At 48.9% G+C, this 24,651-nt stretch overlaps 2 protein-coding genes and 1 pseudogene across 4 annotated transcripts; all 3 read left to right on the top strand.

Annotated features, from left to right (window-relative positions):
• The first annotated feature begins 1,238 nt into the window (after nt 1–1,238).
• On the top strand, nt 1,239–5,813 carry LOC125550194 (chlorophyll(ide) b reductase NOL, chloroplastic-like). Of its 3 annotated transcripts, none has more exons than XM_048713134.1 (13): nt 1,239–1,685; nt 1,931–1,999; nt 2,336–2,439; nt 2,527–2,613; nt 2,897–2,964; nt 3,076–3,079; nt 3,212–3,297; nt 3,635–3,692; nt 4,239–4,289; nt 4,534–4,584; nt 4,685–4,726; nt 5,336–5,446; nt 5,551–5,813. In XM_048713134.1, exons 1-13 carry the CDS (start codon nt 1,433–1,435, stop codon nt 5,596–5,598), a joined length of 1,032 nt encoding a protein of 343 aa, XP_048569091.1. In that variant the 5' UTR covers nt 1,239–1,432; the 3' UTR covers nt 5,599–5,813. The 3 variants fall into 3 exon arrangements, with proteins under 3 accessions (XP_048569091.1, XP_048569089.1, XP_048569090.1); XM_048713132.1 differs by having other exon boundaries at nt 1,244–1,685; nt 3,076–3,124; XM_048713133.1 differs by having other exon boundaries at nt 1,247–1,685; nt 2,336–2,397; nt 3,076–3,124.
• Nucleotides 5,814–5,963: 150 nt separating this feature from the next.
• LOC125550195 (protein PHR1-LIKE 3-like) lies at nt 5,964–8,244 on the top strand. Its single transcript, XM_048713135.1, has 8 exons — nt 5,964–6,467; nt 6,928–7,097; nt 7,213–7,298; nt 7,397–7,482; nt 7,614–7,674; nt 7,760–7,792; nt 7,883–7,918; nt 8,027–8,244. The coding sequence occupies exons 2-8, from the start codon at nt 6,929–6,931 to the stop codon at nt 8,063–8,065; spliced, it is 510 nt and encodes a 169-aa protein (XP_048569092.1). The 5' UTR covers nt 5,964–6,467; nt 6,928; the 3' UTR covers nt 8,066–8,244.
• A 10,771-nt stretch (nt 8,245–19,015) lies between these two features.
• On the top strand, nt 19,016–20,470 carry LOC125553373 (annotated as a pseudogene).
• The last annotated feature ends 4,181 nt before the right edge of the window (nt 20,471–24,651 follow it).

The following is a 24,651-nucleotide window of genomic DNA, read 5'->3' on the forward strand; positions in this document are numbered from 1 at the left end:
TGGGTCTCCCTAAGCGTCGCAGGCAGGACCACATAGACGGCTCGCGACCGACATTGACGCGAGCATCAAGCAACATGTGTCGACGGTGCCGGAGGAGGCTCGGGATCGAGCGCGTGGAGGCGCAGATAATGGCTCTATAGTTTAAGCATTTTTATAACTTATTTGCATGTTCTGTTCATATATTATGTCCCATTGAAACTAAATACGTGTCTAATATGTATGATTATTGATTTTTTTGCATTTTTCATAGCGAGCATTGCACATTTATGATTTTATTTGGTTTTACTAGTTTTTTTTGTTTTCTTGTGTCTACATATATTTTGGAGCAATCTGGAAAACGGAATCCTCCATGGTCAATAGAAAAAACGGTTGGTATCCACCGCACCTCCGTGGTCACAAGGCCACAGGAGAGACAAGAGAGACTAGCGCCGGCGTCGATGGAAGGCACGGGAAACCCTGGCGGCCGGTGCCCTTGCATGCGAGCAAAGGGATACTGCCTACCTTCTTATTAAATTGAATTTTGTGGCCGTGATCGATTGAACTATTTTGCTCAAACCTATGGAACACCTACCTGACCCAGTACTCGGAATGCAACAAATACACACCACATCATACTACGGTCCATTAAACCAAAACTTTTCGTGCAAAACTCAATCACTGGCCTTGCGATGTCGACCCGCTAAAACCAAAAACAAGTTTGGAATTTAGCTACCTTTTCTTATACTACTCCATCCATTCCTAAATACAAGTTCTTTTAGAGATTCTTATATAGACTACTAACGGAGCAAAATGAGTGAATCTACAATTTTAAATACGTCTACATTCATTCATATGTAGTTTATATTCAAATCTCTAAAAAGACTTATATTTATGAATGGAGGGAGTAGATTTTTGCATGGGCAAAAGTTTTACATAGCCCTTCATGCCAACTAGCGGTACTACTTCAAACCGACATTAATCAATCAGTAGTTGGATGATTAAGGCGGATAATACCACTTATCACCATCCATTAAGCATATAAAAAAATCATAAAGTTGACGCCGTGCGTTTTCATTAATATACGGATTATTATTTCAGTGAGAAGCGACATTTTTATGGATAACGAGGGTCTGTGATGGTTTCGTCGACCTTAAAACTCCATAACTTTAACCCGATTTTTCGATAAGCATCGTCTGCGTTGTGATCGGCCGATTTTATAACAAAGAAAAATTGAGAACTTTGTTCGTCGGAGAATGAAAAAGGAGACGAGGAAGACGACAACTGAACCCCGGGAGTTCGCGGACGACGGACCGCTCGCCGACGCTGACGTGCGGGCCATCGCGCCGTCGGGCACGCCAGGCTCTCCCCGGCTCGTTATCTCGGCGAGCAGAGCACCGCAGCGCGCACACGCGTCGCTCGCTCGCTCGCTCGCCCGGGCGCCTCCTCCTCCCCGATGGCCACCGTCGCCGCCTCGCTCCCGCTCCGGGCCGCCGCCCGCGCGGGCCCGGCGCCGTCCCGCCTGCCCTCCGACGCAGCCTTCTTCCCCGGCCGCCCGTGGCAGCGCGGGCTGGCGGCGAGGGGCCGGCCCCGGGAACCAGCGGGGTGGTTCCGGGCGGAGGCTCTCTCCGGCGGCGGCGGCGGAGGACCGCCGCGGAGGGAGCCCATGGCGCCTCCTTACAACGTCCTCATCACCGGTTCCACCAAAGGTGCTGCCTTTGTTCGTTTCACACCGATTTTGTCTCTGAACAAGAGTTCCGCTGAATCAATCAATGGACGGATGGCCGAGCTTGAAATTGGGGACAAGGATTGATTTGTGGTTCAATCGTGGCGTACATTGTAGAGGATGATAGAGGCGTAACACATCACTTGTGGAAATTACATTGATTGGCTTCAGTTAACATCCGTTAGCTCTTGCTTGCTCAGTGACCTCTGGATGCATCTTCTTCAACAGGTATAGGATACGCGCTGGCAAGGAAGTTCCTCAAGGCTGGTGATAATGTTGTAATATGCTCAAGATCAGGTCAGAAAGAAACACCTGCTTTTAACTGTTACTTTTCTTTAGGTGTTTCATAAAACAAATTGATGTTTAAGATGCATGTCAAATCGATCCGCGTTTAGCAGTTCCTGCACTTATATATTGTAATAATATATACGATCCGCGTTTAGGCAGGTTCCAACTCTTTTAGATCATTGATCTGTTCAAAGAGGCTTTTTATGATTGTTCTAAATGACAAACAAATCAAATGTTTCGATATTGTTGAGACAACTTCCATAAAGAATGAAATGGACACATGCAAGTTCCGATTTATACCAGCTTAGTCTTTTCTTGACATGCGGTCTACTCTATCCTCTGCAGCTGAAAGGGTAGAATCTGTAGCCAGTGACTTGAAAAAGGAATTCGGAGAGCAACATGTGTGGGTACCTACTGCTGAGCTACTTGGTCCCTATATTTTCATTCAGGTTTTGTTCATAAAAATCGTCAAAATAGTACAGTGCAACACGTTTAACTCCATAGTCTCTGTTGTCGCCTTTTTTGTGCTATCATAGGGGACTGTCTGTGATGTTAGAGAAGGAAAGGATGTGAAGGCGCTTGTGGATTTTGCGCGTGACAAGCTGGAGTATATTGATATTTGGGTACATAGTCACCTCTCCCTCATCAAGCACTTGCATTGCACATGCACTTTTATTCCTGTTCCTTCTTTTTTTATGTACAACTATGACAACCACTTGCTATGAAATGACACTGATGCTCGCTGCATACTTACCCTTATTTGAAATATTTGGTAGTTCAGTGCTTGATGTATGAATTGTGCTTGGAAATTGATACTCAGCTTTCCTTAACTGTTTAAAGTTCATGCATTAAATTGAAGGGCTCAAACAAATTGGAATTTCTTCTGAATTATTTCTATTGATGCAGATCAACAATGCCGGATCAAATGCATATAGTTACAAACCATTGGTGGAAACCTCTGATGAGGCTCTAATGTAATTCTCTATCTCTATATTGGCAAGGCTTGAACATGCACACCTTCATTCAGTTGTACTTTCGAGTGCCAATAGTTCATTGACTTTTTCCTTTTTTCTTTGATTTAACAGTGAGGTGATCACCACTAACACTCTTGGATTGATGCTATGTTGTCGTGAGGTATTGCTTTCCACTCAATATTAGATATTTGTCGTATAGCATGGTGACTGCTGAAGAATTCCAACACTCATCGTCTTGCCATCTTAGGCAATAAATATGATGTGGAACCAACCTCGAGGTGGTCACATATTTAACATTGATGGTGCTGGCTCTGATGGAAGGCCAACCCCAAGGTACCATTTCCGTTTGTTCTCATATGTAGTAATTCTGGATACTCAGCTGAGTGTGCTGTCACATGATTTCGTTTAACTGCTCATATAGTTTGAACCTGAGGAATTGAACATAGTGCGATGTGTCCTGTTCTTTTGGCTGATATAAGTATCTCCTTTTGTTCTTCTCCACATGTGTGTATTGTACTTGACATACTGAATTTGCATGGCCATATGGCAGTATCAGTTATTTGTATTAAATGAAAGTTGTGACAAAACGAAATACGAAGAAGACAGACTCAATCATCTTTTGGTGAACTAGTAGTCTTGAATTTTAAGTAATTATTATTATAATCACCAGGTTTGCCGCTTATGGTGCAACGAAGAGAAGTGTGGTGCACCTTACAAAGTCTCTACAGGTAAAGATAACATGTGTGGCGATTTAACCTGAAATGATTAGTTTCTGTTTGAGCAGCTCCAATGGCGCATTTTGAAATAATGAACTATTTGCTGTACTGTAACCTCATGAAATTGTCGATAGCCTCTAAGCACAAACATTCAGCAGTACAATGAGATAACTACTGTTTTATCAATATTTAGAGCCATGTTAAATTCCCAAGTAGTTGCTCATTAATAACTGGCACAAACTCATATTTGGGACATCGTAAAGCTGTAATCATCCATAGAGAAAATAATAGGCGATTTATTGCTGTGTGCTCGAACTTGGCTCAGTGGCACGAATTTTTATTAAGTTCACATTTATTTCCACAACAACAACAAAGCCTTTTGTCCCAAGCAAATTGGGGTAGGCTAGAGATGAAACTTCACAAAAACTGTGAGAACCCAAAAGAGAAGACAGAAAGTACAAGCAAGCAAAATAAATCAAGGCAGTATACTGGTGCAGGTCACAGATTTGCAGCATTATTAGAAACTGTGTGGAGAAGATAACACGATTCTTATTGCAGGCTGAGTTGCAGATGAATGAAGTGAATAATGTCGTGGTGCATAATTTATCGGTATATGGCTCCACCCTTTCTTTAGATATCTTTTACTCCACTATTCTAGAGTTCTTAACTAATCTCTCGCATAAAGATAATTAGAAGTTGGTGTGGTTTAACTAACTAGTTTGTGTAAGGTTGTAAGTATTGGTCAATGGAATATCCGTATAAGTAAATGATCGCCTTTTGTTTCTAAGTTCTGTTTATAACTCTGAAAAGGATAGTCACACACTAACAGTAAGTACATAACTAATTTTTGCAGCCTGGCATGGTTACGACTGATCTTCTTATGTCTGGTGCTACCACAAAGCAAGTAAGGGATAAACACAATCTCTTTCTGACATTCTTTTTCTTTTTGCCATTGTCGATAAGATAATTCATGGTTACTAAATTGTGAATTTTACTGATGGCAGGCAAAGTTTTTCATCAATATATTAGCTGAAACTCCTGATGTGGTGAGAGCTATGCCATTGTTCCTGTTTTTTTTACAGGGCCATTGGTCCTTTTCCTCCAGAACAATGTTGACTCTTCTTCTAAACTCTAAAGCTTATGTTTGGCTGCAGTAGTAATCATTTTTAGCTGCTTTAGGCCTGTGTCCATTTGATGTGTAGAAGAGTCCGACCACTTAGCTTGAACGTGGTCTCCAGACTTGTTTATACGTTCCTGAAATTTGTGATTTGGTCGTTGTTGAAGGGCTGTTAACCTTTTGTGCTTGCTTTAACAAAGTTAAAAAATGGTAACTTCAAGTTCTTCATATGATGTTGCAAGGCAGACATGTGTTATCAAATGTGTCGATCTGAAGTTCTGAACAAAAAAAATAGTTGATCTAATATAAATTGTCAAAGTTAGCTTTCGAAGCTTATAACTTCGCTTAAAAATGTTAGTCTGTCCATGACAGACACGTTTTCTTTGTACAGCAAATGAGCAGTATCCTCTAGGTTCATTTGCGATGGATATCTGTTAATGATTCAGCTTACCTGCCTTTAATGTTATTTTACACTTTTTTATCATATTATCTGTTTGGTAATATGGTAATATAATAATCATGTTGACTATTAAAATAGGTTGCGGATTACCTTGTTCCAAACATCAGAGAAATCCCTACCAAGCAATCCATGAAGCCGACTTACATTCGCTTTCTCACAGGCTTGAAAGCCTACTCCAGAATATTTTCAGTAAGAACTATCTGAAACCTGGGGAGGGTCTTTTATTAATCTTGGACATCCCCAACCAATGTCAAATTTACTGTGATAATCATTCTTCCTGATTTTGTTTGCAGAGAATTGCTTTTGGTGCTCGTAGGAACAAGTATGTTGCCGAGGATTAGTTTTCTTACTGCCATCTTCCAACCCAGAAGAAACCTAGGGATATTCTTGTTATCATATTTTAGAAGTCCATTCTTTTGCTGTAAAAATAGGATGTATCACTGAGGGCACCTTGAGAGCACAACAATGTACTCCTCATATATACAATACATGTAATTTGATTAAACCTCATCAAATTTATTGTCATTGATTGAATCATTCACAGTTCACTGGATTATTTATGGACCTTGTGATCTAGTTGCAGGTTGCATTTTCAATGCAAGAGGAGCCCATGATACATCTATGCACCTACACATTAAGGCTGAAGCCATTTTTCCTTGCTACTTCCTATAACTTGTGTAGTCTTGCCTAACTTATCTGTTGGGGCGAGTTCGTCGTGCAATTAAGCACCTATGATCAATTTATTATGTTTGTGCAACATTTTTTTCATTGAAAGGCATGTAGGATGGCATTGCAACGACAGGACATGGTCATGCACTCATGCTGGCATGCTGCTACCTTGCTGCTAGGTGTTTGGCGTAATAGGATAGGACTTTGATCACATCTCACACATCCAGATTGCCTGATAAGTCAACCGCAACACTTACTACTGCACCTAAATTATCATTCTGGTTATTTACTTCTCTATCACCTTCCTGATAAGTTAATGTGATGTGCGCCATTCGTGGATTTGGCAGCGTATGCTCATATTAGATAATCATCCTTGTTGCTTCCTTACCATTTTGAGAAAGCTTTACTTCTCTGCCAACCTTTCCATCCATACAAAGCAACTGTGAATTGTGATGAGTTATGTTAGTCTCTTACAAGAACTGTATAAAAGGGTGACTGGCTTTATAGAGAAGGACACTATCACTCACTCTTCTCGCTAAAGGTATGACATACATTCCCAGTTCCTTTTGCTTCCTCGCACATACTGTTATGAGCATCACAATTTGTTTTAGTTTCTCTTATGGTATTTTAGTGCATTCTTTTTTCTAATATAGGATGCCAGAGAATTGATGTTCTGCTTGATCTCCACTTTGTATTTGGAAATATTTTCTGTATCTATATGGGCACATGCCCACGTTAACGAAATATACAAATTTTACGATTGATTCTGTCTTTTTAGTTACAGAATCTCAACACACAGCCATACTGCATCATCATGATGCACACATCCTTCTTTTTTCGGAAAGGGGATAACACCGGCTTCTGCATCATCCTGATGCACACAGCCATACTGTATTGTCCTTTTGCCAGTTTGCAATGCCTTGCTTCTAAAGAGAGTTGCACAATATAATCTTTTCTGATTTCCTTGATCTTTACTGACACGTGGTGAGCTTGATTTGCAGAATGATGTCCAACGGCAAGCCGACAGAAAACAGTGATTCTTCTTACATGTCAGGCATACTGGCCAGCTGTCTACTCAGGGCAATGCAGCCGACAAGGAGTTTACTTCGCTGGACCGACGATCTCCATAAGATCTTCGTGGAAGCTGTAGAGTATCAAGGAGGCCCCTATGGTTTGGTTTCTTGAACTTTGAGCAGACAATGTCAAACAATTCATTCTCTGTTCCTTGGATCGGAAATTTCTCGATGAAACTGATGCTGTGCTGTTCAACTGTCCCAATTCCTTAGAGGCGAAGCCAACTGCGGTGAAGCAGAGAATGGAAGCTATGGGAGTCACAGGCCTGACAATCTGGAACATAAAAAGCCACCTCCAAGTACCTCCTGCCCTCTTGCAGCTCTTCATCAGTTAATTTTGAGGGTTTTCGTTCCGCCGTGCAGGATCTCAACACTTGGCTTTGCTCTTCCATGCCAGAGATACAGGGAGAAGTGCAATTTAGGAGCCGAATCTCCTCGGGATGTCCTAGGCACTGCATCACCAAGCAAGGCAGGAGATAATGTGTATGGTTCTTTGATGTAGTGAGATTGTTGGATCTGCATGCCTTTGTGTTCTCTATTCTGTTTTTCATAACTGACTGACTGACTGATTACTGTGCTTGTTCATAAGTTCTGTAACTTGTTCTGATGTGCAGGACATCTGAGGCCGAGACGGTGGTGGACAATGATGCAGCAATGAATCTGACTGGAATGGAGGTATAAATTCTCTTTTTATTCAACTGAAGTTTTGGAAATCCTGCATCACCTGTTCCTAATTGAGTCTATCTTACCTGTGATTTAGATGGCGACCTATTTGCTTATGGATGACACGGAGGTACAGTTTTCTTCACATGCCTGGGAATGCACTTGATCTATGTGAAGGTGTGATAACAACCTACTTTGCTATCTGTGTTGCCTCTCGCAGATGGTGGATACCGCATTTTCTGCAGATCAGTTGCAGGTACATTGAAAGCATAGGCATATTACCTAAGATTTATTTATGTGCTAATGCACTACTACACGGCTCTTGTTTTATGTAAATTAAACCGAAAAATAAATTTTGATACAGATGATGGAGAAGGAATTGATGAATGCAATCCAGGCATGAATGAATTGTGCAGCATTGTTCTCGGAAAACCTAGTTACCATCTTGTTCCTTGTAAGATGAGGTGCGCCGCCCCCTGTGAAAAATGAATTTAACGTCGTTTGTGTGCACATGTCCCGCATATCAAATATTAAACTGATAAGAACTGCTTCGCGGTCGGACAGTCGGCAGCCGTATGTTTAGCCATGCCTGTTGTAGTTTCTCGGTTTTCATCAGACAATCGCTCTGATCTGGCCTTGATACCGTCGCTGATAGCCTGGCCTGGACAGTGGACAAGCATATACCATCATCCAAAGGCAAGATCTGGTCAGTTTTATAGTAGTACATTTCAGGGCCATATAACAGGAGAGGGAACACACTTGCCATACCATGTCAGGAAGGTTAGAGCAACTCTAGCAGACCCCGCAATACGCCCCGGCCGGCAAAATAACCACCAAATTGCGGGTCGGGGTCAGAAAATCTGCACGATCAGACCCCGCATCCCGCACCGGCCCATAAAAATTTTTGCGGGGCGCGGCAAATCTTCTCCCCCAACCTCTATCTTCACGGGCTGGGAGGCCGACCCGAGCTCAACCCCTATCCGGCGTGAGATTTGGCGGGAGGGACATTTCCGTGCGCCCTTTCCCGCTCCCCGCACCCTCCGCCACCATTGCCCCCCCTCCGCAAGCTCTGGCTGCTCCTCCCCGGCCGTCCCTCGCCGCCATGAACGACCCCATGCTGTCCCCCGTCACCGTCGAGGTCGCGCACGCCCTTTCCCCTCGGGCGGATCTCGTCGCCGGCCATGTTGGCCCCGCCGCCGCCGCCCAAGCACACGCCGCGCCTGCCCGCAAGCGGCAGTGCAACGTGGTTGTGCAGGGCGGGAATCCGGCTGCCCCCGCCGCGATGGTCCGCGCTCCGGGCGCCAATGCCGCAGTGCGATCCCGGCCGGCAGCGGAGAAGGCCGGCAAGGCCGCGGGCCCAAAGCGGAGGAAGGTTCCAGCTTCAAGGAAGCCATCTTCTTCAACCTCTCACTCCACCCCCCGCAAGGAGGTGCTCCGGCGATGCCGCTCAACGGTGACGCTCCCACCGCGAGCAAGGTGTTCGACGAAATGGCCGGAAGGTATATCTCTTCGGTCTTCGGCGATTCTCTTTCATTTTTTGCCATTGTTCTCGATAGCTCGTGACTTGTTATCGTTCGCTATAGCGGTGGTTCGAACAATGCAACAACCGAATTCGTGAACTTGTTGGACATGAACGCGGTTGACATTGATCAAGCCCCTTTCGAACCATTCGACTACAATGAAACGGAGGGCGGCGTGGACGATCATGGTTGTGCGGACGAGTTGGAGGAGATCGAAGCGGAAGCGTTTGAGCATTCACAAGCAAAAACTGGGAAAAGCCAAAGATCGAAGAACTACACGATCTTGGAAGATCAAACTTTGATCAAAGCATGGAGTGCGGTGTCTCTTGATGCATGCACGGGTACTTTTCAAAACTCCAAGAGATATTGGCAAAGGATCGAAGATCAATACTTTCGCATTATGAAAAACTACCCCAATAGGACTCCACGCACATTTCGGTCGCTTCAAGGTTGTTGGGAGAACATCAAGCCTATGTGCAGCCGTTGGGAAGCTTGCTTGGAGCAAGTTGTAACGCCCGGGTAATCAAGCTACAGTAAAACTCTCCTAATGGTGCCATGCCATCTGCGATTACTGTTACTAATCTCGGGTTAATTCGAAACCGCGTCAAATTCAAATTCAAATTAATGTCAAACGGCAAAAGTTTCAAAATGTTAAACTAAAATGTTCGGGGTGTGCAGTTAAATGCCAGGGTAATTATAATGAAGCAAACACATTTTTATAAAATGCCTAAGTAATTTAAAATGATTTAAAACAGAAGAGGAAATAAAAAAAAGGAAAACAGGAAACAAAAAAAAAAGAGAAACCCCCCTGGGCCGTGGCCCAACTGGGCCAACCCCCAGGCCCAGCCGGCCGGCCCGCTACCCCCCTCCATAACCCCCACCAGGGGGGAAACCCTAATCGGCCACCACCCACTCCCCCCCCCACGACGCGCCCCCTTCTCCCCCGATCCAGATCGGATCGGGCTCGACGCCGCCGCCTCGCCCTCATCGCCGCCGAACGCCGTCGCCTCCCCTTCCCCGCCTGGACCTCGCCGGCGCCCTTCCCCACCGGCCTGCTCCCCCACGTCGACGTCGTCCCCGTCCCCCTCCACAACGGCCCTCGCCCTCGCCGGACTCCGCCGCCTCAACCTCCATCGAGCCCACTGCCCTGGACCCTACTCCCCGCCGTTGAGGGCACCTTCGGCCTCCACTCCCTCCTCTCTTCGCGCGCGCCTCGCCCGCACTCTGCCTTGCCCCGCACGCGCACACGCGCGTCGCGCTCCGGCCGTCCGCTGGCCACGCCCGTAGCCGTCGTCTCCGCTTCGCCTGGGAGTGCTTGGCCCCGCCTCCTTGGCCGCACCCCGCGGGCGCTCGCGCCGCGCGCCTCCCTTTCCCCGTACGCCCCGCGCCCGAGCTCCGGACGGGCCCGCGTCTGCCGCGCCCGTCGCCGTGTGCCCCGCCTCTCGCCCACGGCCGCTACTCCACCGCTCGCTGCACGCTGTTCTGCGCCGCTCGCCCGCCCTTGGCGCCGCGCCTTGCGCCGCCTGCACCGCGCCTCGTGCCCCCCTTGCTGCAGCCCTGCCGCGCGCTCATGCGCGCCCGCCCGCACGGGGCCGAGCTCGCCGCCGCTCGCTCACCGGCCGCCCCGTGCTGGCCTCGCCCACGCCGGCCTGGCGACCTGCCAGGTCCGCCGCCCACGCCCGCATGCCCCTGGGCGTGCGCCCGAACGGGGCGCGCCCGTTACCCGTCGTCCGCGCCCTGTATGGCCTCTGTGCCACAGACAAACGGGGCCCACCCCCTGTGAACAAAAAAAAAATACTAATTAAATGAATTAAAAAAAGAATTAATAAATAATAATTAAAATTGATTAAAATGATAATTAATTAATTAATTAATTAAAGAATTAATTAAATTAATTAATCCTGATTAGATTAATCTAATTACTAATTAACTTAATTAACCCCTGATTAGCCTAATCAGTCAATGACTAGTGGGACCCACCTGTCAGGTTGACCAAGTCAACTACTGACGTCATGCTGACGTCAGCAGACACTATTCTGGATAATGTTGATTAAATTAAATAAATAAATCCTAAAAATGATTTAAATCTTTTAAAATTAATATAAAATAAACCGTAGCTCGGATGGAAAAACTTTGTACATGAAAGTTGCTCAGAACGACGAGACGAATTCGGATACGCAGCCCGTTCGTCCGCCACGCATCCCTAACCTATCAAACTCGCAACTTTCCCCCTCCGGTTCACCGGTCCGAAAACGCGAAACACCGGGGATACTTTCCCGGATGTTATCCCCCTTCACCGGTATCACCTACTACCGCGTTAGGGCACCTCTAACGCCGTAACTTGTCATGTCATGCATCACTATGCATATGCTTGCATTATATTTATTGTTTCTTCCCCCTCTTCTCTCTCTAGACACCGAGACCGACGCCGCTGCTACCCCGTACGACTACGGTGTTGACGACCCCTCTCTCTTGCCAGAGCAACCAGGCAAGCCCCCCCTTGATCACCAGATATCGCCTACTCTCCTCTATACTGCTTGCATTAGAGTAGTGTAGCATGTTACTGTTTTCGTTATTCCTATCCTGATGCATAGCCTGTCCTTGCTACTACTGTTGATACCTTTACCTGCAATCCTAATGCTTAGTATAGGATGCTAGTATTTCCATCTGTGGCCCTACATTCTTGTCCGTCTGCTGTGCTATACTATCGGGCCGTGATCACTCGGGAGGTGATCACGGGTATATACTATATACTTTATACATGATACATGTGGTGACTAAAGACGGGTCGGCTTGAGGAGCACCCGCGAGTGGAGATCTGAGGCGGAGCGGCAGGGCAGGTTCCGACCACCTAGGAGAGAGGTGGGCCTGGCCCTGGTCGGCGTTCGCGGATACTTAACACGCTTAACGAGATCTGGGTATTTGATCTGAGTCTGGCCATTTGGTCTATACGCACTAACCATCTACGCGGGAGTAGTTATGGGTATCCCGGCGTCGTGGTATCAGCCGAAGCCTTCGTGACGTCAGCGACCGAGTGGCGCGCGCCGGATTGGACTGGAAGGCCACTAGGCTAGGTCTGCTTTCGGCCGCGTTCGCAACGTGCAGGTGTGCTAAGGGCGATGGGCCCAGACCCCTGTGCGCTTAGGTTTAGACCGGCGTGCTGACCTCTCTGTTGGTCTAGGTGGGGCTGCGACGTGTTGATCTTCCGAGGCCGGGCATGACCCAGGAAAGTGTGTCCGGCCAAATGGGATCGAGCGTGTTGGGGTATGTGGTGCACCCCTGCAGGGAAGTTAATCTATTCGAATAGCCGAGATCTTCGGTAACAGGACGACTTGGAGTTGTACTTTGACCTTATGACAACTAGAACCGGATACTTAATAAAACACACCCTTCCAAGTGCCAGATACAACCGGTGGTCGCTCTCTCACAGGGTGACGAGGGGAGGATCATCGGTTAGGGTTATGCTATGCGATGCTACTTGGAGGTCTTCAGTCTACTCTCTTCTACATGCTGCAAGATGGAGGCTGCCAGAAGCGTAGTCTTCGAAAGGACTAGCTATCCCCCTCTTATTCCGGCTTTCTGCAGTTCAGTCCACATATGATAGCCTCATTCCATTTGATACCAATGCATACATATGTAGTGTAGCTCCTTGCTTGCGAGTACTTTGGATGAGTACTCACGGTTGCTTTCTCCCTCTTTTCCCCCTATCCCTTCTACCTGGTTGTCGCAACCAGATGCTGGAGCCCAGGAGCCAGACGCCACCGTCGACGACGACTCCTACTACACCGGAGGTGCCTACTACTACGTGATGCCCGCTGACGACGATCAGGAGTAGTTGGGAGGATCCCAGGCAGGAGGTCTGCGCCTCTTTCGATCTGTATCCCAGTTTGTGCTAGCCTTCTTAAGGCAAACTTGTTTAACTTATGTCTGTACTCAGATATTGTTGCTTCCGCTGACTCGTCTATGATCGAGCTCTTGTATTCGAGCCCTCGAGGCCCCTGGCTTGTAATATGATGCTTGTATGACTTATTTTATTTGTAGAGTTGTGTTGTGATATCTTCTCGTGAGTCCCTGATCTTGATCGTACACGTTTGCGTGTATGATTAGTGTACGATTGAATCGGGGGCGTCACACAAGTACGCAATGCACCTCCAAGTGGCACCGTGGAGTCTGACTATGTGAGTTTGCTTTGCCTTTGTTCGAGTTGTGCATCATCATAATGTATCATGAGAAATGATTGCATCACTTTGTTCACATTGTGTAGGACAAGATTGCTCAACATAGATACAAGGACATGGAAGCTTCGAAAGGCAAATTCTTCAAATTAGAGCATTATTGGGAGTTGCTCCAAAAGTGCGAGAATTGGAAGTTGATCGACAAAGAATCCCCACCAAAGAGAGGCTCACTTACAAACATGGATGAAGATGAGGATGATGATGGCCCAAGAAATTTGCACAAGCCCGATGGCGACAAGAAGACTAAAGAGAAGATGAAGTGAGAGCAAGAAGCATCGAGCTTGAGGGAGAAGATTGATGCCATGATGCAATCAAACAAGTTGATGTTGAATTCGTTGGAGATCAAGAAAGAGTTGGCCGAGAAGAAGGCAAAAAAGAGGCAAGAAAAATGGCAAATGCTCAAGGAAGAGGGGCTGCGCAGAGCTGCCATTAAGGAGATAAAAGCACGCGCCTCTGAAAACAAATCGATGTCGTTGTTGCTCGCCGAAGAGAACAAGATCATGTCAATGAACCGCAATGACATTGACGACGTCACCAAAACATGGCATGATATGGCAAGGAGAGAGATCTTGAAGAGGAGAATGGTCGCCTCGGCCGGTCCGTCTGCCAGTTCCGGTGATGTTTTCTATGCTCCATATGGTGGCAATGTGGATGATTTCGGTGCGGGAGTTGGAACAAGCGACGGAGGTGGCTACGGTGGCGCCGATGAACTTCAAGATGGACTCCATGACGCGGAGTGAAGATCGACCCCCAAGATGATGCCGGACATGGGCACATACCTTTGCATGCCCTCTTTTGCGTAATGAACTTCGTTTTTATTTGTGCGCAAACTGTTTATGTCATTTGAATTTGAACTTGTTTGTGAAACCCTATGACAAATTTCAGATTTGTAATTTTTCTGTTTGCGGGTCGTTGCGCTGGTGCCCGAGCAAAACCCGCATAGCCGACCCGAAAAAAAACATATTTTACGAATATACTTTTTAACGGATCCGTTTAGGGATCTGCATCTGTGCCAGCTCGCGCCGGCCCGCAAAAGCGGTTTTGCGCGAACTGCAAACACGTTTTGCAGGCCGGCGTTTTGCGGGGTCTGCTAGAATTGTTTTTAGGATCATAGCATGGCCGCTGCCTGCAGGTATCTGCATCTGTGGCAACCCAACCCCAGACCCGGCCATCTTTTAGCACGACGGCACACCGTCGTTGCCTCGCCGTCGCGCTCTAGGAGTAGGATGGCGTGCCGGGGAGCAAGCTCCGACGGCAGCGCACTTCGTGTTGGTCCCGCTGATGCACCACGGCCACCTGATCCCGGCGGTGGAGCTGGCCGCCCACTCCAGAAAGCCCCCAGCCCAACACAATCCCATCCAGCAACACAATGCCAAACAAGGATTTATATATGTCAACAGATGGGGGAAATGTGAATCCAACGACTGAAGAATAGCGCATTTAACAAGGCCAAGCAGTGAACAAATTAAGGCAGCGACCGACACATAGCAGTAGTAGCAGCTAGCTAGTTTATGGAAACCAAACGTGCTTCATGGCAGAATGCTCGCTAATTAATTAGGACATGATAACACACACAGCAGGAAGCATCATATATATATATATATATATATATATATATATATATATATATATGGTCTCACTTCACAGCTGATAGCATCACACACTCGTATCTAGCCGTGGCCACGGAGGGAGGAGAGATGACTCACTAATCCTGAGACATAGACTCATCCTCTGAATCTGAACTGGGCTTCCATGAATCTGAACTGGAACTGGGCTCATACGGCTCATCCTGTGAATCTGACATGTTCAAATCCCGCGCGAGCTCCACGTCCAACTCGGAGCTGAAGTGCACGAGGTCCATCTGTAGCACGCCATCCACGTTGCCGGTTCCCTCATGGGTGATATCGTCGCGGAAGTACTTGCCGTCATCTGGATACACCATCTTCCTTGCGCAAATCATGTCATAGTAGCAACGTCCTATTAACAGAATAAAACCCGGATCAGTAAGATGATAATAAGCCAATTCAGATTCATGATGAATAGTGCATTCAAGCATCGTGAGAAGCAGATCGCCGTGACCCAAAGTACTAATCAAATGCCGCTATCACTTGCTAATCAGCCGTGCCGCGGCAGAAAAGTAGAGGACTTACCCGCATATGCATAGGGCAGAGGGCAGCAGAATGCTGCTGTCCTTGGCTTGCGTGTTATGTCCCACAACTCGGCGTAAAATAGGGTCCTCGAAACATTCTCATCACAAGTTGCCATGAAGTTCACGTGGTTGCACGTATCAGTGCGCAAGAAATTAAAAAGCAAGAGTGTTTGTTGGTCAAATCAAGGTAAAGCCAATATACGTATGTAAGTAGCAACTAATGATTGAAAACAGAAGAGGAAGTTCAATGCCTACCCAAAAATGTTGGTCCGTGTAATCCTTGAGCAACTGTTCAATCTTTGAACGGAACCAGCTCCTCCGCTCCTCATACTGTGATCTCTCGCTTGATACCACCCTCAAGGCGGCCTCTGCACAAAGTTCAGGGGCAGGAGCTTGCATGGTGCCACTAGTTTGAGACCTGAATGTTTTTTTGAACTCGAACCATAAGGCCGACATAAGAGCTCTGATGTCATCGCGCACAACACAACACCACTAGTTTGCGCCTTGGTTATATGTGAGAGCAGCTTGCTTCGGCCATCGGGCTCGAGCAGCAGCATCTGATGAAATTCGCCCAGCTGAAGGGGCAACGGGTGAATAGCAGCCATGGCCGCCTCGTGGAAGGGGTTCTTTTCAGACCTCTTTGTTGTAGATGATAACATGTCAACAAGGTCGCATTTTGCACTGCAGAGTTTCTCTAGAGCACAAGCAATTGAGGACTGGGGGTCGGCGAACAAGGCAAGGTTTGCAAGCCCCTCGAGGGAACGGACAACTAGGCAGATCAGAGATAGGGGGTCCATGACGTCATTGTACTCTTTCAACATCATGCGGTCAGAAGCCGGGAGAACGGAGCCACAGGTCTCATGCCAGACTGAGTTAATGATGATGTTGGAGAGAGGGTCACAGGGGCCATAGCAGTGGCCGGCCATGAGGATGCCGCGCATGAGAGAGCCCGAGGGTGCGTGCAGCATCTTGAAGGCTTGGACGTACAGGTGGTGGATCATGCCATGGAGGTACATCTTGAGAGAGCGCAGGTAATCGCAGTCGTCGCCACCGCACGAGGCCTTGAGAAAGTGTTTCTGGAAATCTGCTATCGTGAGGCAAGCTTGCAGCTTGCTAGGTAGTCCGGACTGCAGATACGAGATGGCGGTCCCGTCCAGGCGGAAGGTGGTGGAGCTGATCCTGGCGCCAGCGGTTGCACTACTAGAGACGACAAGGGGCTTTGTCTCGGACGAGATAGCACCGTCATCGAGGTTGTGACGGACATGGACGACCAGCCCATCTTTGGTGTTGCTAATGTTGGCGACACACATCGGGGTCATGGTCATGTGCAGCACACGGTGGATTGCTCGGACATCCTCAGCCGTGAGAGGGGTGCCATTGGCCGAAAACAGATGCTTGTTGAAGAGGTCGAAGTCGCCATGTTTGAGCCGGATTGCCATGACCTGAACCAAGGTGGCGGGCAAACGGTGGCCTGCCTCGGTGGCTGCACACTCAAGGGCAGCCTTGGTCCTGTCGGATTCAGGGTCGAGTGCCTTGGACGGCTCCGCATGGTAGAGATCGTGCTGGACGAGCTTGACAGCGAGGAGGAGATTGGCGTTGGCCTTGTAGAGGTAGCGGAAGGCTTGTGGCTCGCTGAGGCATCCAAAGTATGCCATAAGGAAAGCCATGAGACTGTGGCTGGACCTGCATGCAACCTCGTGCCAGGGGTCGAAACCGGGTCTGTGCCTCTTTTTCTCGGACCTCATGCTCTCATCATCGGACTCCATCTCATCGGACTTCGTGTTGGGCTCGGCGTCGAGGGTGGTGGTGGGATGGAGGGCGAGGGTGCTCTCATCGGACTCCGTCTTGGGCTCGACGTCGAGGGTGGTGGTGGGGAGGAGGGCGAGGGTGTTGAGGATGATGTTGGAGACGGGGTCGAGGGGGCCGAGGCAGAGGCCGTCGGTGCTGAGGAGGCCGTAGAGGTCGGCAATGGCCTTGCAGGGCAGCCGGAGCCGGCGGAACGCCTGGTCGTAGAGACCGACGATGAGGTTGCGCGTGGCTTGGCACAAATTGTCGTCGTGGGGAAGAGGGGCATACTCGTGGCGGCAGTTGAGGCTGTGCAAGCACGAGATGAGCCCCCTCCGAGAGTGAGAGCCGTCGGAAGAAGAAGAAATGGATCCAGATGCCATCTATGAGCGAGCGAGCGAGCGAGCAGAGACGGTGGACGGAGCTTGTGTTTTTCTCTGGGCAGCGGCGACCGTGTGATCGAGTCGGTCTGATGGGGAGATATTATATGGAGTGGGATGAGTTCGTTCATTGGTCGTGACTTGCCTCCTTTGTCCCCGAATACGTACAATATGAATATATATATTACCATATATAAACGTATATTACCATATAGTATATATATGCCCCTTTCTCCCTTTATTGGCATGCAGCCACGCCGTGAACGAGTCGGCCGTTTTGCAAACCTTGAGATCGAGATCCACTTGTAAACGGGTCCCCAAATACGTACGCGTACACGTTTTAGCGGTCGACGACCGACACCTCACCTGCGCGCGTCTACGTTTTCTCTTTCCCTCGCTCGTCTCGTCTCGTCGTCGTTGACTCGGCCTCACGTCTTCAAGACTAGTCACACGCACGTCTCTCTCTTTTTTTAACACAATACAGACGTAAACATTTATATACACACGCATATACATACACTCACTCTTGTAAACGTACATACGAACACTCTATCCTCATGAGCATCTTCGCAAGACTAAGCCTGTATATCATCTTGAAAACCTAGCTACCATCTTGTTCATTGTAAAGTGCACGAACTGATACGGTTTATATACAGTATTGCTAAAAAAAAGGATTTCCCTTTGTACAGCTTATGAAGCATACAGTGATCCCTTGTTTCAGCAGTATGGTTCACTTTGACCTGCATCTATGTGAGCACTATATTGGTTTCAGCTTGGTTGGGGTGCGCCCCTCTCTATGAAAAATAAATTTAACATCAAATATTAAACTAATAAGAATAGATACAACTCTTGGTGGCACGAAGCATCTTGGTGCATGTTGTAGTTTTTTCATGTTTAGCCGTGCATGTTGTAGTTTTTTCGGTTTTCGTCTAACAATCGCTCCGACCCTGGCCTTGGTACCATCGCTGATGGCCTGGACAGGACAGTGGACAAGCAAATGATCCAAAGCCAAGACCTGGTCAGTCTTAACATACTATGTAACCTGGTCAGTCTTAAACATATCATATCAGGGCCATATAACAGCAGCTAGCGCAGCAGGTTAGGATCACATAGGATAGGATGGCTGCCGCCTGCAGGTATCTGCGCCTGTGGCGATCCAACCCCAAACCCGGCCATCTTTTAGCACGACGGGCTAGCAACACACCGCCATTCCAACGCCCAAGGCACACCGTGGACGGTGAGAGGATGGCCTGCCGGGGAGCAAACTCCGATGAAGGCGCTGCCAAAGCGCATTTCGTGTTCGTTCCGCTGATGCACCACGGCCACCTGATCCCGGCGGTGGACGCCGCGCTGCAGCTGGCCGCCCACGGCGCGCTCGCTAGCATCGTCGTCACGCCGTCGTACACCGCGCGCCTCCGCCCCGCGGTCGAGTCGTCGGGCCTGCCGGTGCGGCTCGTGGAACTCCCGCTCGACCTCGCCAGCACAGACGACGTCGACCGGATCCCCCCGGACCAGGAGGCCGCCTACCTCCTCGCCGCGTCGCGCCTCCGGGCCCCGCTGGAGCACCACCTCCGCGCGCACGCGCCGCCTGTGACGTGCGTCGTGTCGGACATATGCCACCCGTGGACCACCGGCCTCGCCGCCAGCCTCGGTGTCCCGCGGCTCAGCTTCCTCGGCATGTCCGCCTGCTGCCTCCTCTGCCTGCAGACGGAGCACCATGCCGCGGCCATTCGCAACGCCTATGCCGCCGTTGACCACTGGCACCTCATCCCCGAGGAGCCGGTTGAGGTGAAAATGCCCACCGCGGCCCCTGGGTTCCTGCGGCTACCGGCGTGCAAGAAGCTGGCATACGAGAAGCTGGCATACGCTGTCGAGCGGGCATGTGTCGAGGTCGATGGTGTCATCCTCAACACCTTTTTGGAGCTAGAGCCGGAGACGGTCATGAGCTGCATGGAGGTCAGGAACGTCAACGTGTGGGCCGTCGGTCCGGTGTCGTTGTTCCACTATCACCAGAACGCGGCGGCGCTGGCGGCAAGAGGGAACGCGCCCACCATCGACGCCGACGAGTACCTCCGGTGGCTCGACGACAAGGAGTCGTCCTCCGTCATCTACGTCAGCTTCGGGAGCAGCGCCGTGCACGCGGCTCCAAAGCAGGTCATGGAGATCGGCCTTGGCCTCGAGGCGTCAGAGCACCCGTTCATCTGGGTGGTATCATCGGAGAATGCCGGACAGGACCAGGAGATCCGCAGGTTCCTTGAGGAACTGGAGGCCCGGGTCAGCGGTCGCGGCCTGCTGATCAGGGGCTGGTCACCGCAGAAGCTGATATTGTCCCACGCGTCAGTGGGCGGCATCGTGACGCACTGCGGGTGGAACTCGATGATGGAGGCGGTTGCGGCCGGGCTTCCAATGGTGACATGGCCGCACCTGGCGCACCAGTTCCTGAACGAGGCCTTGGCCGTGCGCTCGATGGAGACCGGCGTGAGCATCGGGGTCGAGTGGTCGAAGGAGGAGGGGGTGGAGGTGGCGGTGGTGGAGCGAGGGGTGGTGGAGGAGGCGGTGAGGAGCATCATGGGCGGAGGAGACGAGGCGGCGGAGAGGCGGAGGAGGGCGACGGCGCTCGCGACGAAGGTGCGAGAGGTCGGCCAGGAGGGCGGATCTTCTTTCATAAACCTGCATCGTTTGGTCAAGCGCTACCAAGCAGTGACGTCCCATGATGCATGAATATCACCTCAGATATGATAGACAGTTTAAGTTTTTGCAGCCCCTGCTTTAAGTTTTTACACTTGGATTGAATAAAGAGTTTAAGTTTGATCCAAACAAACCTATAAGATTATTTTTCCTTGAAGGTGAAGCCAACAATACCTCTTTATTCTTTTTTCTTGGACGCGAATACTCGGAGGGCTTTCCCTCAAGACCTGTTTGATTGCTTGCATTAAATTTAGGCCCCCTGCATCTGTGGCCCGACTCAGCCTGGCTGATTAGAAACAACCTCTGGGCCATGTTGTGCACGTCGGTTGGTCCTTATTGCTGATCAATTTTACGTATTGTGCTTCAGATTATTAGCCAGGAGTTTGCCACCGGCAGTAGCCAACCCTATCCTATCACGTCAATCCCATAAAGGCTATTATCCATTGTTGTTCGCTCGTGGTTTTGTCGCATAATTAGTAGTATTTTTTGGGCTAATTACTAGTCCAAAATCTCTGTTAATACCTGCATATTGATCATGTGCTTGACCATATGTCTCTGTCCTGGGTTTGGTTGAATTAATTAATCTAAACCTTGAACCAAAATTTCATTTAATGTGGCTTAACCTGAAGATTGAGTTATTCCTATTTAAGGTATTGCTTGGTCCTACTTCTAGCTATAGGATATGATTCTTGATGCTGGTTTCTGATTTACTAGGTGTTTATACCATAGTTGCCAGAAATCCGGATGGCCCGGGTCGAGGAGGAACGGGGCCGAGGATCGTCTTCCGAGCGAACAAGGGTTATACATCTCTGGGACGCCAATTTCTTACGTGGGTCACGATCCACTTAATTTCGGGTCGATGACCTGGGTTGATTCATGAAGGGAGATCTTCTCTCGGCAAACAGTTTCGTAAAAGATAAAACTCAATCCTTCATATGTTCCCGCCAAGCAGTGCCATGGAGTCAACGTCAATTAATTAGTACTCGACGCATCTGATTTGCTTCTTCCCTGCAGAGCACGCACAAAGCCATCCCCAATCCCTCCCCTAAAAAATGACATCCCAATAATCCTTCATATGTTCCCGCCAAGCGGTGCCATCGAGTCTCCGACCTCCCCTAGCGACTTCCCAGGTGGCGATGACGACGATGGAAGAATGGAGCACAACAGGCCGCGGTGTGACGGCCGTGTGAGCTTTGGCGGCCGTTGAGGGACTTGAACTTGTAGACGAAAGCTAAATCGAAATAGAAAATTCAAAAAAAAAAAAAGCTAAATCGAAACCTGAACTTCTAATCCTTAAAATCAACACACCAAACTCTCTGATCCTGATCTATTTTGAACCTTGAGCGTGTTCTCAGAGGTATTGTCTACGTGGTAGGTCTGGCTGCAGCCAGACGCGACTGGGCCGGGCCGGTCTATTTTGAACCTTGAGCATGTTCTCAGAGGGATGGTCTACATGGCAGGTATGGCTGCAGCCGGACGCGGCTGGGCCGGCCCGGTCTATTTTGAGCCTTGAGCATGTTCTCAGGGGGATTGTCTACATGGTAGGTCTGGCTGCAGCCGGACGCGACTAGACCTACTCAAGAGAATCGAACTTGGGTGCTCGTGCTTTAGAACCGCTCCCCCTAGCCAACCTACATTTAGTGATAGATGAGAAGCACGAAAATATTTAACCACATTCCACAACATCGAGATTTGACAACATTTTTAATATCTTTTTGAAAATTGTCAATAATTTTGAAATCCAAATATTCTTGAAAGCACAAAACAGTCTTATGTCGGGGGAGTGGACGGCCGCAGTCAAGTCCCGGGTTTGAGCTGTCACGTCCGTAGACCCTGTTTGGGAACGTGCTCAAGATTCAAAATAGACCAGGGTCGAAGAGTTCGCGTTGTGCTGATCTCAGGGACTAGAAGTTTAGGGTTTGATTTTGCTTTCCTCTACGAGTTCAAGGTTTATTTTAGCCCTTTTCCCCGTGTGGGACTGTGACCATCCGGCCGGCTGCCGGCGTACCTAGCAGGATGGAGACTCGGAGCGACGGCGTACTTGGCGTGCATATGGCGCGCGGGCGGATTGCAAGGGATGCCTGCTATCTTGGGTACTCATTAGGACTCAGCAACCATGGAACGGGATCGTGACCCGGTGACCGACCTACGTCGACCCGCTGTCATTCCCGACCCTCGATCTGGGTCGATCAACCTTGGGTCATGGAACGCGACATCGACCCCGCTTCCTGCTAATATGGTTTATACCACCTTTTTTGCGGTTGGAAAGAGCTTTCACTAATCAAGGTGCATCAAGATGATCCAAAGCACACAAGTTTCAACTTCCTCCGGTCCGAGCGCAGCCATACAGCTGTTTTAACACATGTCCGAGCAATTCAAGCTAACTCATGACTCACACAATTACTACCGCACCCTACAACCATCACCTTCACTTCCCGCTCACCATGGATGGTTGCTTTTATCTCCTGTACCAGTCCAGCATGGATAGACCGATTAGTATCAGTTTGCAAGATCATGGCCGCCGCCTCCGAACTATCCGTCTCGAGCATAAACGGTTGTGCGCTCCACTCAATTGCAAGGGCGGACCCTTCTCTACATGCTTCAAGCTCCGCTGAGAGAGCATTATCACATGTAAATAGATGGCGGCATGAGGAGAAAATGATTTGGCCATTCGCCTCCCAGTATTCAAGAAAGTGTTGTTGGCTGGCTCTTGTTAGCTTCTGGTGTGACTGAAGAAGGAAGGACAGATGTCGTGGTCGTTCTTCTCAGAAATGTGAATAGTAGCAAACAAATGATAGCTAGCTAAGCTCTTGGAGATCAAAGCCACACAAGTTGTATTTCTGCTCACGCATACTTATGTGACATCTCAGTTATAATACCATACATAATTGATGCATCCGAAGTATGCCACAAGGAAAGCCATGTTGCAACCTCGTGCCAGGGGTCGAAACCGGGTCTGTGCCTCTTCTTGGACCCCGTTTTGGCGGCGGCGGCGTCGCTGAGGGGCTTGGTTTTGGGGTTTAGGAGGGCGAGGGTGTTGAGTATGATGTTGGAGACGGGGTCGAGGAGGCCGAGGCAGAGGCCGGCGGTGTTGAGGAGGCCGTAGAGGTCGGGCAGGGCCTTGCAGGGCAGCCGGAGCCGGCGGAACGCGTCGTCGTAGAAACCAACGATGAGCTCGCGCGTGGCTTCTTGCAAATCGTCGTCGTGGGGAAGAGACGCCTCCTCGTCGCGGCAGTTGAGGCTGTGCAGGCACGAGATGAGCCCCCTCCGAGAGTGAGAGCCGCCGGAAAAAGAAGAAGAAGAAGAAGGGGATAATCCAGACGCCATCTGCGAGCGAGCAGAGACGGCGGGCGGACGGAGCTGGCGTTTTTCTCTGGGCGGCGGGTCGCGGGGAAAGGCCGGCGGCGACCGTGTTGCGGGGAGAAGAGCAGATCAATGGGCGGCGACCGACTTGTGCTTCAAAGTAGCACTGTGATCTTCATGATAGAGAGTCTTCTATGTTGTCACTTTCATATACTAGTGGAAATTTTACATTATAGAACTTGGCTTGTATATTCCAATGATGGGCTTCCTCAAATGCCCTATGTCTTCGTAAGCAAGCGAGTTGGATGCACACCCACTTAGTTTCTTTCGTTGAGTTTTCATACACTTATAGCTCTAGTGCATCCGTTGCATGTCAATAGCTACTCACTCACATTGATATCTATTGATGGGCATCTCCATAGCCTGTTGATACGCCTAGTTGATGTGAGACTATCTTTTTTTTTGTCTTCTCCACAACCACCATTCTATTCCACATATAGTGCTATGTCCATGGCTCACGCTTATGTATTTCGTGAAGATTGAAAAATTTTGAGAACATCAAAAGTACGAAACAATTGCTTGGCTTGTCATCGGGGTTGTGCATGATTTAAATATTTTGTGTGATGAAGATAGAGCATAGCCAGACTATATGATTTTGTAGGAATAATTTTCTTTGACCATGTTATTTTGAGAAGACATGATTGTTTTGTTAGTATGCTTCTGGCTTGAGCAGCAACTGGCTTGCTGTTCTTCTTGAAGTTCCCCTTCTTCTTTTCTTTGCCCTTTTTCTTGAAACCAGTGGTCTTGTTGACCATCAACACTTGATGCGCTTTCTTGATTTCTACCTCCGCAGCTTTCAGCATCGCGAAGAGCTCGGGAATTGTCTTGTTCATCCCTTGCATATTATAGTTCATCACAAAGCTCTTGTA

This window comes from Triticum urartu, chromosome 4 (genome assembly GCF_003073215.2).
Source record: "Triticum urartu cultivar G1812 chromosome 4, Tu2.1, whole genome shotgun sequence".
NCBI classification, from domain to species: Eukaryota; Viridiplantae; Streptophyta; class Magnoliopsida; order Poales; family Poaceae; genus Triticum; species Triticum urartu.

Coding starts and splice junctions, on each gene's coding strand:
- LOC125550194 (XM_048713132.1), top strand. CDS start 1,433: ATGGCCACCGTCGCCGCCTCGCTCCCGCTCCGGGCCGCCGCCCGCGCG. Junction 2,000..2,335: donor TGTAATATGCTCAAGATCAG/GTCAGAAAGAAA, acceptor TATCCTCTGCAG/CTGAAAGGGTAGAATCTGTA. Junction 2,440..2,526: donor GTCCCTATATTTTCATTCAG/GTTTTGTTCATA, acceptor GTGCTATCATAG/GGGACTGTCTGTGATGTTAG.
- LOC125550195 (XM_048713135.1), top strand. CDS start 6,929: ATGATGTCCAACGGCAAGCCGACAGAAAACAGTGATTCTTCTTACATG. Junction 7,098..7,212: donor GTATCAAGGAGGCCCCTATG/GTTTGGTTTCTT, acceptor CCAATTCCTTAG/AGGCGAAGCCAACTGCGGTG. Junction 7,483..7,613: donor AGCAAGGCAGGAGATAATGT/GTATGGTTCTTT, acceptor TCTGATGTGCAG/GACATCTGAGGCCGAGACGG.